The following is a 15,283-nucleotide window of genomic DNA, read 5'->3' on the forward strand; positions in this document are numbered from 1 at the left end:
AACAGGTATAATTCTTGCCATTTGGCAAATTAATTATTCAGTTGGCCCCTTCTTTATGGAATCACATAAACAGTGCTAAGTGCCAATGCCGTGATTGCCTTTGTTATGCTTGCTCTGGGGAGACAGAATATCAGTTTTTGGACTATCACTTCATAAGTGTTTAATTCACATAACCCCTTTTCATGGACGCATTTTAGAACCTCTCACATATAGATCATCATCAGTTTATATATTTATTAAGGACTTAAAATGTTTGTTGAAAGTAAAGTATAACACTAGAAAAGATTATCAAGGCTGTAAAAAAAATCTCTATTATAAAAGCCTTTATAAAATCAACATTTTAGAATAATTATTTACAGGTTTAAAATGACTTTTCTGGAGCAATGCAAAATCACATTATTTTGAGGTAATATAAAAACAATTAGGTTTAATTTTTACATTCTGAAAACATACAAAATATTTAAGCTGTTTAAAATTAATCTCAAAAGATCTAATCAGATAGGCTTTTGAAGGATTCAGACACTGCGTGTCTTTCAGCATTGTGTTTGCAAAGAGATACGGCTGGTTGTTTAACCACACAGATATCATTTAGTCTATAACTTAAACAAGCATTGATAAAGTTTTTTACAAAAAGATGCTATCAATAAAACAAACAGGGTATTTTGTATTACTTCAAAGCTTATTTATAATGTGTTTAGGAAAATTCAATGGAAGCAGGAAAATAATGTCTTGATTTTCTAAACTTTTCAACATCTGCTTTTACTTACTTGAAGCATTGTAAAGTTCTCTGCCTTTTGAATGTATAACTTTTTTTCTTTTGTCTACTCCTGTATTTGAATATCTTCACATTATGTTACTCAGAAGATCATGTGTATGCAACCACAGGAAAATCTCTGATGCTTTTTAGCAATGGTGAGCACTGGTTAACAAAAATGTTTTAAGCAAGCACACTAGAAATATAATAAAAGTTATTTTCCTCAGAAGGCTAACATTACTATATCCTTATATTTTTCTCATGCACATATGTAACATTAGCAGAGATATTTTTAAGCTAAATATAGGACTGTTTACACAAATTCCCCCTCCCAAATGTGTATAACCCACATCAATTTCTATTCAAGGAAGTATCCTTTTTACAAATGGACTTCTTTTTAGTGTTCGCCATTACCCAAGCCAAGCTAAAGTTCCAAAGCGATGAATTTCTTCCTTTAAGGTTTTTCCCTTCCATAGTAATTTCCAGGTTGCTGCATGACTAGTCTACCCATAATCATCTTCTATTTTTGATTACAAATACTAGAAACTTAAATTCTATGTAATCTTAGGAAATTAACACAAATAGAAAGCAACAAATTCATGAGTGTATCACGATTCAAACAGGTTGGTATGACCAGTTTGAATACTTAACTATAAACATATTATATGTCAGAGAACAAAATCTATTTAAGTTAAAGTTTAAATGTGTATCCAAAGGGACTTTAAACCATAGTAACAGAGTGAGAAATCAGGTCCAATGTCTTTAATTACAAGTTAACATACTACTTGATAAATACATTGTAAGATATGTTCTTTCCCTCTACAGGCTTAGATGCTGGCATATAAGAGTATCAGTATCTACTGTTGTTGTGTGTGCCTGACAGACCAAGACAGTGAAGGAGGCAAAGTTTCCTGTGGAGCTCTTGAATATGCAAAACCATATTTTATACTCAAGCTCTTAAATAAATGTACAAATGAACAGCTTGATGTATCTGAATACATATCTCCCTCCCTTTGACATTTTATTTCCATAATTGTAAATACTTAGTTTTTACTGTAACATTCCTCTTAATATTCTTCATAGGTATGTGTGGAATAGACTATAAAGAGTATTGTTTTATATGGTCTTCAGTAAGGCATATAGATATAATTGGAATAGGTGACTTATGTGTCAAAAGGAGAAATGAGGTGGAACCAAACTTCTGGACTGGACCCCCTCATCCTGAATGTGTGTGAGAAGGCGGATTTTTCATCCAAATTCATATTCATATCCAAAGTTCTCCCTTCAGTCCATCACTTTTAATTGTAGCTGAACGAACATACTGGGCCCGTGCCCCCTAAAATTTTGAAAAGGTGTGGACCTCCTCTGACCCATGGCTAGCTAAAAGTGAAAGGGTTTTTTGTTTGTTTCTTTTAAATGACTTAGTATAACTCAATCCATAGAATGATATCTATAGCTTGGAGGATTGAATTAAGAAGACTTCAGGAATATCTAACATGAATTTTCACACATTTAGATGTTTGAGAGAATGTTTAATATTCTTGGCATGTAGTTTTCAATTATTAGGTTACTTGCAAACTAGAAGTTTAAGCTGAGTGTCAGGGAATTTCCTATTTTTTGTTAATGTATTATTGTCATGGAGCTGGGCCAACAGTTAAAGTTGTATTGGAAACTGCACTGCAACGGGAGGTTCTGGTGCTTTTACAGTGGATCACACAGGTATGTTGGAGAAAATGAAACATGGAGTCTCTTGTGATCTGAGGCCCAGATCCTCAAAGGTATTTAGGCTCCTAACTTCCATTGATTTCACTGGAAATTAGGAACCTAAGTACTTTGGGGATCTGGGCCTGAGTGCTTTATTTTTTGAGGGCAGTAACACTTCCACAGGAGTTAGACAGTGTCTGTTCTTTGAAGAGAGAAACAACAGAATGTGCTGGAACTCAGCATCTAATCTCAGCTGCTGCAGAAAGCATGTGACAGGGGCCTGTTTTGTGGAGTGTGTGTGTGGGGGGGGGAGGCGGGGCTCCTCTGATCTTACACTGTGTACCTAACTCCCTATAATGCATTTCCCTTCTCCTTGTCCCTCAAATAACTGATGGACTCTAAGCCCCCTGCATGGATTCCCACTTCCCCCAATCAGGGGACGTGGACTCTATTGCAGGATTGGACCTGGATGGAATGGAGTTCTGCAGTAGTTTGGGGATGTGGAGGCATAAGCCAGGAAGTTCTAACATCACTGGAGAGGCTAGAATTAGGACAGCCCAGGTCTGGTATACATCAAGGGCTCTCCTAGTGCCATGCACAGGCTCAGAATTGTCCAGCTGCAGTCTCCACAAAGATCTCTGGATCCCTCATCTCAGCCATCCCACCATCCACAGAGCCCTGTTCCCTCTCATTCCAGATCCGCACTTGACCCTCAGAACCAGCCTACAACCCCTGCTTTATGAGGATGAGGGCTGAAGGAATGTGGGTTCAGAGATGACAATGCTGAGGGAAGCTGAGGCAGGAACTGGGAGTCTACAGAACATATGTGGGACAAAAGGAAAAGAGCAGAGATGTTGAAAGAAGGGGAGAAGAGTGGTGTGAAAAGTGGTGTGAAAAGAGTGGTGTGGGCTGATGAAGTATGAGAAGTGGAGTACCAGTTATCTCTGCTCTGATGAACCAATGATGATTCATAAAAGAACAGAGAACAGATGTACCCACAAAAAGGTCATCTGACAGACAATTTGTGTGAAACATTTTCTCTGACTCATCAATCCCCAGATCCTCACACATGAGCCTTGAAAGGTTTACCAGGGTAGAAATAAACTATCAGCCAGTTCTTGTACTTCAAGAGCCTTCAATAAGCCCCACTTCCTCAGCATCTCCGTTACAACTCACCATACTACTGGCCTGCCATGCACTCCTGCTGTCACAGAAAAAAGGCAATGGCAAAGCTGGGAATAGAATCCAGAATTCCTGACTTCCAGTCCTGCACTTTGACCACTAGATGGGTCTCCCATGCTAAACAAATAAATTCAACTTTTTAAACTTAATTCTGTTTGTTTCCTTTCTTTTTAGTTCACCTTCCTACATGTCCAATGGAACAGAAGCCCAGAGAAGCCAAACTAGCTCAGTTTACAACTTCCATTTATACAATGTACCAACATCATCAACAATGTCATGAGACACGTCCACACCCCTTGGAGTAGAGTTTGTTACTTAACTGTTTGTGGCTGAGTGGAAAAGCAGTTAACATATTTATTTTCTTACCGTCACATAAAAATAGCGGTTATTTAAAAGAAAATTCTCAGGTATTGTGCCAATTTAAAAAAAATAAAAATAAATATTTTAAAAACTGAAGACTTAACCAGAATGGAATTTTGTTTTCTTTCCCACTGTCAGGAAGGGGTACAAAACTGACAAAAAATGAGTACCAACAACATTAGCACACTACAATGACTGCACCTCACATTCAAGTGTGAGGGGGGGGGAGGGAGGGGGGGCAGTATTTGTCTGGCTGGCCAAATGAAGGGAACAGTGCTTTATGGCTTGGCGGTGGGGGAGGGGACGAAAACTGTTGCAAAAGGGGTCAGTGTGGTCGCTGATTCATCCACTAGGAATGCAGGGTTTAAAAGGGGCAGCCCTGTGCCTGAAGCCTCCCTTTTACAGGGAGCAGGATCCACCCTCCCTCCCCTTTAGGTGGTAAAATACCAGGTTTGGTCTAGACCTGCTGTGGGCATTATGCTAGCTGCCCCTTTTTTAGGGGGGCTGGGAAGGAATTTTTCCCTTACCACCATATTGGCCTAGGGGCAGTTGGGGTTTTTTCATCTTCCCCACAGCAGGTTCAGCAAGGGCTCTGTTCATGCATGGCATGACAGGCGGTAGGCTATATGTCGCAACTCATTATTTAAGTGTAAGGCGGATGTCCAGGGCAGATACTCCATAGGGAAGGTATACAGTGACCGGATAAATGTCTTGGAAAAGGACTTAAAAAGAGGTGTTTGTTAAAGGAATGAACAGGGAGTGGTGAGGGACTCCTATGGTTGGTATGGCAGGGACCCAACCTCCCGTTCTTATAGCTCACCTTGACCCTCCTACAAGGGGGCGTGGATGATAAAGTCCCAGCAATGGATTTGCTGGAGGGTTCTGGATGAAAAAAGATGGAGGCTGGCATAAGCCCCCTGGATAATTACAGAAAAAAAGTGCGGGTTACCTGCACTGTGCACTTTTATCTGCTGGGTAGTCCCAGACATCTAATAATAAAGTTGCAGACTGATTAAACCAGGGATCGGCAACCTTTGGCACGCGGCCCACCAGGGTTCAGTGGGAGCTGCAGCTGGCTAAAGCTGCAGACGCGGCAGGTAAACAAACTGGCCCTGCCCACCAGGGGGCTTACCCTGGTGGGCTGCATGCCAAAGGTTGCCGATCCCTGGATTAAACCGATGTCAAAAGTCTCCTGTCCTTTTTTTGGTATAGCCGGACAATATAATATTGGTTTAACCTAATCCTATTACGTCATTATTCATGTACTTGGTGGAACAGGGGAAGATCATGCAGAAATGCCAAAGCACATGGCTTGCAGCTCATTATATGCCCCCAAATCTTCACTATTTCCTACTGAAGTACAATTACAATATATTTTTTTCCAGCTGAGTTGCAAAATTTGGGCATGGGGAGGGGCATATTTGCCCACTGCTGTCACCAGATTGCAACACTGCTTAAAGCTGGTCAGATCTGGGGCATAAGCCATTTGATAGCATCCCTTTGGAATACAACATGCTCACTGAACAGCAAGTACTTTTGGTTCTGGGTTCTCACAGTTTATTTTATTATATAACAGCATTTAAAACTTTAACCTAGGAGGATGTATGGAATACATAACCTATAGTTTACATTCCCCTGCAAAAGTTAGACAGTATGAATTCCCACAAAGGTCTTTGTCAAAGTTAAAATCAAGGACAAAAGATATTTAACATTGGCACATATGGGTAAACATACTCCGGCCAAATCCATTCTTCCCCACCCACTGCTACTTCTGGGCAAGGATCACAGTGAGTTCACTCCTACATTAACTGAACCAAACTATTAGAGTTGGTTAGTGTCATTTTCTACACCTTTTAATAATATTTATAAACATTGATGTGAACAGAATTATGTTTGGTGAACATGGCTGTTCTTCATGTAAATACCAATATCCACACACAAAGAGTATTTGCCATTTGTTAGTCACCATTCTCCTTTAAGACATCTCAGTCATTGAGTTAGGAGCAGAAACATCCAATTAGAAGCAGAAACAATACCACATGCCTGAGCTGACCACTCACACAGTAGGAATATTGAAGAGTCAAAGTAATCATCTCAAGCAATCCAAAAGCTGAAAATTATTCACAAATTGCTTAAATAATTATGAAGAGAAAATACATTTATTAAGAAAAAATCAGTCTGCTTGTAAACAAAAAGTGTTGGATTTGTCAGATAATTTATTTGCAACAAATAATTTAATCAGCACTACTCACAAACAGACATATGGAATCAGATAACTAACATACAAGCAACAAAGGCTATAATCCTGCAAACTCTTAACACATGCTTAATTTTTTCCATTGACTTCAGTAAAGTTATTCAAATGAGTAAAGTTAAGCATTGTAATCATTTGCAAGATTGGGACCAAATTAATATTTTTTCTTTGTGATGGGCCCAAACAGAAATTTCAGATCCAAGCAAACCTTCCTGAATTACAGGGAATAAAGACCCAAATTTTGTGGTTGTGCCATATAGAATCTCTGCAATTGGCTGAGTGAAATCACAAATCTGAACAATCCTGAATGTTTTCAAAATCGTGATCCAATTTTGTATTTGAATATAGTTGTTTCTACAGTTGCATGTGTCTTATAAAAAGCAACTTGTAACATAATATATCAGGCCTTTGTCTAAAAAGTACCAGGAAAAAACACAACATTCAACTATTGGCAAAATAATTTGATCCACATATATGTTCAATATTAAAGAATATTAATTAATACAAAAAACAAACCAAAATGTAGATCATACAAAACTGATAACAGCATGTTCTTAAAAATAGCATTTTTCTTGCTCCAATTGATTGTTATAAAGCATCCATAAAAGTAACTCCACAAAGAGCATTTAACATGCTGAATTTTCCACTGATTTTTCATATTAAAGATTGAGATTTTACTTTGTGCAACAGAGCAGCCATGGATTGGTCCACTGTTATTCTCAAGAGCATATTTTATTTATTTTTGAAACACCCATTTATCATTTTAATTATCTGTTTTTGCATTAAAATTATGCACCTCAACCTGACATTGTTAATGCAGAAAACTTATATTTCTTTTATATGCTTTTCTCTGTCTGTCAAAACAAAAAATGCTTATGGGACTGACTATAAAGGCTGTTAACCAGAAAACATTTAAAAATCCATATCATTTTGTTTTAACCATTTTACCAATAATATTGTAGCTAATTATCCTAACAGTACTGTATTCCAAATATATTACAAGAGAGGCTACTAAGTCAGCACTGAAGAAATTGCTAATGTGCCTCAGACATCCAAATTAAGATTTGTTGAATGCTCATTTTATATCAACCTGCTGTGAAAATATTACTATACCTGCTGATTTTATGAGGTTGTTTTGGTTTTGTTTTGTTTGTTTTTTTAAAAGGAAGCTTAGGTACAAGGAAGTTAATGCTATAATTTTAAGATATTTAGCAAGTGGCTTAACATTTCAAAGGCAACTAATTAAGCTGCCATCTAATTAAGGTCATATTACAATTTATAATTTTAAAACTTTTCAGTTCACAGTTCATCTATTTTTTTCTGCTACATGCTTTTCTTTCCCTCAAAATTAGAAATATCAGGACTTGACTAAAACTCTGCTAAGTGTCTTGAAACCTATGGTTCAAAAATCTTAATTATCAGGAGGTAAATAAAGAGCATGTTGAAGCAGACCAGAGTTCTAATGAGTTAATGTAAAAAAAAAAAAAAAAAAAACACCCTCATGCAAAAGCAATCTGCATCAAAGCTAGCAAGCTATAACCTGACAGTCATCCATCAAACCAAAAGTCTCCTTAATAAATGCCAATTATAGGGCAAATATGCACAAACGTGGATAGCATAAGCCATGGGATCATTTCCTTCCGAGAAAATTAGTGACCAGCAAAACACCCATGCAGTGTAAACTACCAGACTGCCCTACAGCAAGGCTCACTCCTGATCTGAATACTAACTACTATTATCATTTCACTCCTTTTTATTTTACTTCATGTTGTGCTGTTGTAAGAGTTTAGAACCACACGGAATTTTGTTTGGGGTTATACAAATTCTTTCACAATTTGTATAGAAGTCTAACATAACTTTTTAAAAGCCATGACATGCCTATAATGTATACAGAGTCTCTGACTTCCGCCGTAAGCGAGCCTTTTTCCTAACTTAATCATACTCAAATTTCACCCCTTTTAAAGATCCTGATTCAAAAATGTTCACTCATTCTCCACAGTCCACAAATTTATACCATCTCTTCCTGTGGTATTATATGTGCATAAATTAAAAAAGAATGGTATTGAATAAAGCCTAAAAACTTGACATTGGTAGGTTTTTCTAAATTTAGATTTAGTTTACAAAGTGCTCAATTATATGTTCTTATAAAATTATCTATTTATGTATGTAAAGGATGTTTTGAATTCGAGCTGAAAAAGTTATGATCCCCAAATCTAAAACAAAGGGTAATATTGATACATAGTACAATATGTAGAAAATAAACTCACTGAACAGTATTAAATGGTTCTTCATTATTAACTATGCCAGACAACTGATTATTTTCAGGCCCTTTTGCAAACATCTTCTGCAAATCACACTTGACCATACCATGCTTTAGATTTCCCAACAGCAGATTTGTTGGTTTTATTGTAACTGATAAACAGCACACTGAAAAGTAGCAAGTTGTCTCATATATAATGTTACAGGTCCACATCCTGGCATTATAGTTAAGCTCCAAAAACAAAGAAACATCATGTCAATAAGGAAAAAAAAAAGCTTTCCAAGTATTAATATTGTATACTAGTGTAATGACAGAGAGAATAAATTTCTTAGATGAAAATGCTCATGTTTGCTATATTTATACAAAATGGATTAGAAAATGCTGCATCAGTTCCCGGTTGATGTCTTACCTAATTGACCTCTAAAGTGACATCTTCCATCGCACAGGCTGGCCCGTGCTATATTCATTTATTTCCATCTTGCCTGAAATTATGATGAATGGTCTGAGCTCCATTCAATTATTGAAAATGTGCAAAGAAACAGAAACAATGAAACTGGCAAAGTTCTCCGCATTCTTAGGAACAATTTAGGCTAATTAGCATCAACTTCTCTCCCATTCATCATACCCCTTTAGAAATATAAACAAACTGTCAGCTCTAACCTAACAAACAGATCACTGAGCTACTTAACACAAATTATTCTTACATGAAAAGCTCCTTCTCAGGCAATATTCTCCTCTAGGGCATCTGGGAAGCTGAGCTATTAAAATTGAAGACATATGTTTTAGTCAAACTTAACTCCCAGATTGTAGTGATCACTGTTGTGACAGTTTTCAGTCAGGATACTGGCTGCTGGCAATGTACTACACATTTAGATGAAATGATGCAACAACAGATCTAAATGATTCATGCTCATTTATTGTAGTATTGATACTAGGTAATTAACATTCTGCATCTATAAATGCAAGTATTGATTTTTTCGGTAGAGCTCAAATCTTGGATTTTTTGGCTTATAAATTTCGTGTTCTCTTTTCTGCTTAATATAGATCATTTTAGCACTCATTTCATAGGCTATGGGACTAAGACACTAGCCTGTCAATTTGGATCAAGCAAACACAGAGGCTATGCTCTGAAGGGGCCAGATAAGGGAGCAGCTCTGGCTCGCCTGCATTCTAGCTAGACTTCTCCATATGTGCTACAGATAAAATGATAGCTTTTCAGGAGGAAGAGCAAAAGAGGAATCTTAACACTCAGAATTCTTCTGAACTGTTGAAAAAAATCCCAGTGTTACCTCCAATCTTAAAAGGATAATGAAAATATATTTTTTAATTTATTCAAGTGCATGAGTAATTAAATGTGGATTCCTCCTTCATCTGACTACAGGCCTTTATATTCAAACCTTTAACTGAGAAATTCTTCATTATTTCAGTAATGGTTCCAAATCCTGCAGAAGGGAGAATGAAATGACCTCTTTTCTACCTCAGAATGCTAGGATTGTGTGTAAAGGCAGTGTAATAGTTCTTTTCAAATCCAGTAACAGTTTATGCTGAGAGAGGCTGTACTAGGAACAGCGTTAACTGTTGCATGCATGAGAGCAAGCATAGAAAGGGAACTTCCAATATCACCTTAAATATGTAGTAGCTACAGGTGCTATTTTCAACAGGGTTGTTTTTGTTTGTTTCTTTGTTATTTTAATATATTTTTTCCTACTTTAAGTCTTTTCTTCTACTGTATCCATCTTCCCTGGGGTGGTTATATATGCAATCGGAAAACTGAGAATTAAGAGGAGAGACTCTTCAATCCCTTCTCCTTTGAACTTTCTGCTTTGCTACTTCTTCATGGGACTAACTCTGTTTTGTTCCAAATTGTTCTAGTGAATTGCTGGGATGGTCTGCTTTGGTGGGAGTGTCTTTGAGAAGGGTTTTGATAGAGGTACAGGAAAGCTGGTAGTTAAAAGGGAAGAAAAGGATACATACACTCCCTCTGCCACCATACTTCCCCTTCCATAATGAAAACGTGGGACACATTACTGTAAACAGGATGGAAGAAAATGGTTACTTTTTTATGCAAACCAATGCCCCTCCCACTCACTCTCCCCCTTCCAATGTAACTCTTATGTTCCTTTTTCCTCCTTACCTATATATACTACCAAAATTCATGAACACACACAGCCCATTCTACCAACACGCCCCCACACATTCACCTACCATTAACTCTGACAACCCAACCCAACTCAAACCCTCCAACCTCACCCCCCCACATCCCAGCAGGTTCAGAACACACTCAACTCCCCTTCCCACCTGATGTTCAGCATCTACTGACAGCTCAGACCCTCCGTCCTGTCGCTAAATTAGGTCTAGTTGAACATTTGCCACTGAAAATTTTTTTCAAATAGAAAAAAAAATTGATGGAAAGATTCACTTTCCATGGAAAATTTAATGTTTTCATAAAAAGATGAAGAAATATTTCTTTCCTGAACAAAAATATTTCAATTTGGATATGCAGCCACAGTGTCTCTTGGGAGTTGTAGTTCAGTTGTCTCATGTTCCCCATTCTCCTCAAAGGACTGGGCTGTGTGATTGAACTACATCTCCCAAGACACCTCTACTCAAAATCCTGATACGGAGACCATGATGCACCATGGGAGATGTAGTCCAGCCAGGGAGCCTAGCCTATGCAGGAGAATTGGAGCATGAGGTACCCATATTAAAACTCCTATTAGACAATACAGCAACATTTCCAAATTGAAATATTTTGATGAAAAAAAAATCTAAATTTTCCATGGAAAAATATCTTATCAGCCCTACTCAAAATCCTTGCTGGCTCAACTCACCCCCTGCCCCCAACCCTTATACTTACCAAAAAACAGACTTCTCCAGACTCAAAAGTTTTTCCCTCCTGCCAGCCCCTCTTTCCCCTGAAGCAAGAGCAAAGACAGCACAAGGAATGGAGCAGTGATTGAAGGGAGCATGTGCAGTTAGCTCCGTACCTTGTTTCTGTGGGATTAAATTGAATTAGCCCCTCACAAGCCTGCATTCCCTGCTCTGTGGCCTAGAAAGCATATAATGTGGTGAGTTGGGTTGACACCAGGATTACAACCACTGGAATCAACAAGGGCAGAAGAAGCTACAAGCCCTCCAGGTATCCCCCAGTGGCAGCATATGGAGCTGCACCCAATACAATAGCCATATTAGATACTACAATGTCTATAATGTGACTGTTAGCTAGAACATAATATTTGGGACTGAATCCCAACAGTCTCTAATTAATAGCCCACCCTAGGATATAGGGAGGCAGGGAGATACCGAAGACTGAGAATCAGCTTGTTACCTCAAGAATGGTTACACCATATCCATATATGTTTTCTGTCAGGTTGGTGCAGTATGTCATGGTATTATTGGGGTGTACTGGGGCTTTTGAGGCCCCCAGCAGGAGGCCTCCCAGTCCTACCATATCCTGTCCCAGAATAGGAGCAGTAAAGGTGGGTCCTCTAGGCCTGCCTAGAAAGGCTGCAGGGAAACTGCCAATCAGAGCCCAGTAGGCTCAGTTAAAAGGAGGGCTTGAACAGGTCAGTTGTTGGCTGGGATCAGAAGAATGAAGGAAGACTAAAAGGCTGTGAAATTCCACAAGTAAACAGACTGAGAGAAACCCTGCTCAAGCAGGGACAGGACTGGGAAGCTCTCCAGGCAAAGAGGCCTGAGAGAAGACCCTGAGACGTCAGGACAGAGAAACTCTCCAGGCAAGGAGGCCTGGGAGAGATCCTGCTCAAACAGGGAACAGACAGAGAAACAAAGAAGGTGATGGGACAGAGTGGGAGGCAGCCCAGGAGATGCAGTAGTAATTAAAGAAAGCAACACGTGGCTGCTATTTGTAGGGTCCCTGGGTTGGGACCTGGAAAAGTGGCAGGCCTGGGTCCCCACGAAACAGAGTGGCCAAAGCCCTGAAAAGGAGAAGATGTTGTTTAGAAGTCCAAGAAAGCTAGAATTTAAAGGGGCTCAAGGATAGAGCTGAAGGCCATGCAGAAGGCAAACCATTTGTTGAACTTTGTTACTCCCAGAAGGGGACTGAACTTGAAGGAGTGAGCAGGCTGGAGAGCTGGGGCGATAAGAATTGATGAAGGCAAGGAGTCCCCAGGGAGAAAGCCCCAGGGGCACTGCTCTATACCAGGGCAGGCATGGAATTAAAGCTAGCCCCGAAGAGGCTAAGGACTGAATCCAGAGACAAGGCTAAAGACATTACCAAGGGCACAAGGACAGGCCCTGTTGGACCTTTTACCCCAGAAAGGGTTCGTTCATGCATTTGACTGTGTGACTTAGTTGGAGGCCTGCGCCACTGCAGACCTGCCCAACAAGGGCAACAGTTGACAGGAGGTGAGCATGCACCTGGCTTTGGTACATCTGGCTTTGGAAACAGTGGTATGGTTTGTGCTACATGGGCACAATCAATTCGCCAAAAAGCACATTTCACGATTCACTTTTTAGTATTTATTTCACAGTGTAATGGGTGTGGAAGTATAACATTGTATAAGTATAACGTTGTATAAGGGGACATGCTGGATACATTGTATATGAGAGGGCATGTCAAAACATGTTACAAAGTATCTGAGGGAGCACACGTACGGACAGTTAGCTTTTGAATGGAGAAGCAATTAAGATAGAGCCAGCACGTCTAAGAAGCAGGCATCAGAATGGAAGGTGTGAAGGGCAATTAGTTCAGTTAACTGGAAGCTGTTAAAGGAGATTGTTAAGGGTGGCAGGTAACTGAAGATACTTGACTGGTCTCAGGGATCTCGAAGGGTGGTGACTAAAATCTTTTTCTTCTTTTGTCTGTAACTTCTCTGTAACTTGTTCTCCAAAAAACTGTATAAATTAAAAGACACAAGCCCCACTCGGGGGGCTCACTTCTAAATGTATTAGCAGAGCAGCTTTGCTAATAAAACAGAGTGGTCTGATAAATTGTGAGTCTGAGTCAAACTTTGACAATTCGGAGGTTCTACCAAGATGGCAAGCGGCTTCACTGAGGCTGTGTGATCCCTGACTGCCTTGCAGGATGATCGTGGCAGCCGGCGCCTGGACGCTTAGTCCAAGCGATCCTCCACAAGACAGAAAGGTACAAAGCAGCAGCGCAGTCTACGCCATTGAACTTGTTGGTTCCCACTCTGTTCGGGTAGGGGTCTTTGGATCCAGCTTCTGGAATCAGACGTCTCAGGTAGTTATTATTTTTGTGCTTTAACAGGTTTGAGGACTGTCTTGTCTTTGTGTCTATCTGTCTTCCCCGTGGTGTGTGTGTGAATCTGGGAGCCATCTCTGTCCGGAGACTGGCTGACCAAGGGGTCCCCGTCCCCACGGTCTGAATAAGTGGAATCTGCACAGCTGCAGCCGCACCACGCCTTGGGTATAACCCCTGGTGTGAAAGCAAGGGCAGTTGAGGCAGTAGCCAGTGGGCTCCTTTCTGTGTGTTGCACCGGGCAGCGCTCTGCTGAGCCCGAATTTCCTTCTTGTGTGAGTGCTGTGTGGAGTCCTCCTGGATGGGTAATCAGAAGTTTAAGGTAGAACAGTTCCCTAAGGGAACTCCAGCTTATTTTATGTATTTTAGGAGGGGTCCGGACTCTTGTAGGTTTCTTGAAAAATGGTCCAAATTAGCTCGAGAGAACCCCAAATTACAGTGGCCACTGTTAGGTTCTTGGGACAAGGATCCAGTGGACGCTTTAAAAAGCAAACTCGTCCTCCCAAAAACCAAATTGGACAGAGGAGAAGTAGACTGCTTCATGCAGTGGTGGGAAGAGGCAAATCGTAGATGGACTGAGTCAAAACTCACCTCTCTTAAAAATTCTATCAAAAAACTAACAGTTCAATTGGATGCAGTCTCTCCCACCACTAGTCCGAGCGCTCCCCTTTGCCCAGTCCTGTGCAATGATCCGGATCAAACCCGACCCCCACCATACTCCTGCGCAAAGAAATCAGAAAAGGAAAAATCTTCATTGACTACAGATAATGAAAGTGAAGAAGATAACTTCATTGGCCTCGCAGCTCTGCAAAATATTATGAAGAAGAAATCCAAAGAAGACTGCAAAGATTCTCTTGACATCTCTTCTTGGAAAAGAGAACCTGATGGGAGGTTAATGAGAGACTCTGATCAAACTGTTGTGGCACCCTTACGAGTCCTTAAGATGGGAGAAAGTGAGTCCATATGGGATTATAAGCCCTGGACTCGTACGGAACTTTTATCTATAGTTAAAAGTTTTCCCAAACCACAGGAAAACTCTGTCAAATTTGCTGAGGAGTTTCTGTTAATCTGTGAAACCTATGAACCCTCTGAGACAGATCTCCTCCAACTGTGTAAATTGTTAGCTCCTGCCAGTTATTATGAAAAATGGTTGGCTGCCGCAGACTGGCCAGCTGAGGCATGCCACTCAACCATAAAAGGTACTGGCCCAGATTCAGCATACAGAGACCGGTGTATGGCTCTTTGGAAGCGCCTGCATCAAGCCATTCCCAAAGTGTGGTCTCCTAAAACAAACTGGACCGCAATACGTTGCTGTAAGGAAGGGCAAGGAGAAAGCCCAGGCGACTATAGGTCCCGGCTAACTGATATTTTCCTACAACATTCAGGAATACAAGAGCCCGATGTAAATGGGCAGGAGCCCTTGGCACATGCATTTGTTGATGGTCTTCTCCCTGCCACAGGCAGCATGTTAAAATGAATAAGTGTGGGATGGGAGACTGAAACCATGGACAAATTGCTGGCAGTATCAGAGCATTGCCACCGCAC

At 40.0% G+C, this 15,283-nt stretch overlaps 1 protein-coding gene across 13 annotated transcripts in view; it reads right to left on the bottom strand.

Moving 5' to 3' along the window:
* The window catches only part of SLC25A21 (solute carrier family 25 member 21), a 408,519-nt gene that overhangs the window by 317,268 nt on the left and 75,968 nt on the right, over window positions 1–15,283 (bottom strand). The window contains exon 1 of one of the 13 annotated variants that reach the window (XM_077819092.1): window positions 9,219–9,757. The exons of 11 other annotated variants lie outside the window; for them this stretch is intronic. In XM_077819092.1, coding sequence (XP_077675218.1) covers window positions 9,219–9,291 — 73 coding nt within the window. In that variant the 5' untranslated portion in view covers window positions 9,292–9,757. Of the gene's footprint in view, window positions 1–9,218; window positions 9,758–15,283 lie in introns of those variants that run through there. One more of the 13 variants, XM_077819079.1, reaches the window with a different exon arrangement.

The sequence above is a fragment of the Eretmochelys imbricata genome, chromosome 6 (genome assembly GCF_965152235.1).
Source record: "Eretmochelys imbricata isolate rEreImb1 chromosome 6, rEreImb1.hap1, whole genome shotgun sequence".
Lineage (NCBI taxonomy): Eukaryota > Metazoa > Chordata > Testudines > Cheloniidae > Eretmochelys > Eretmochelys imbricata.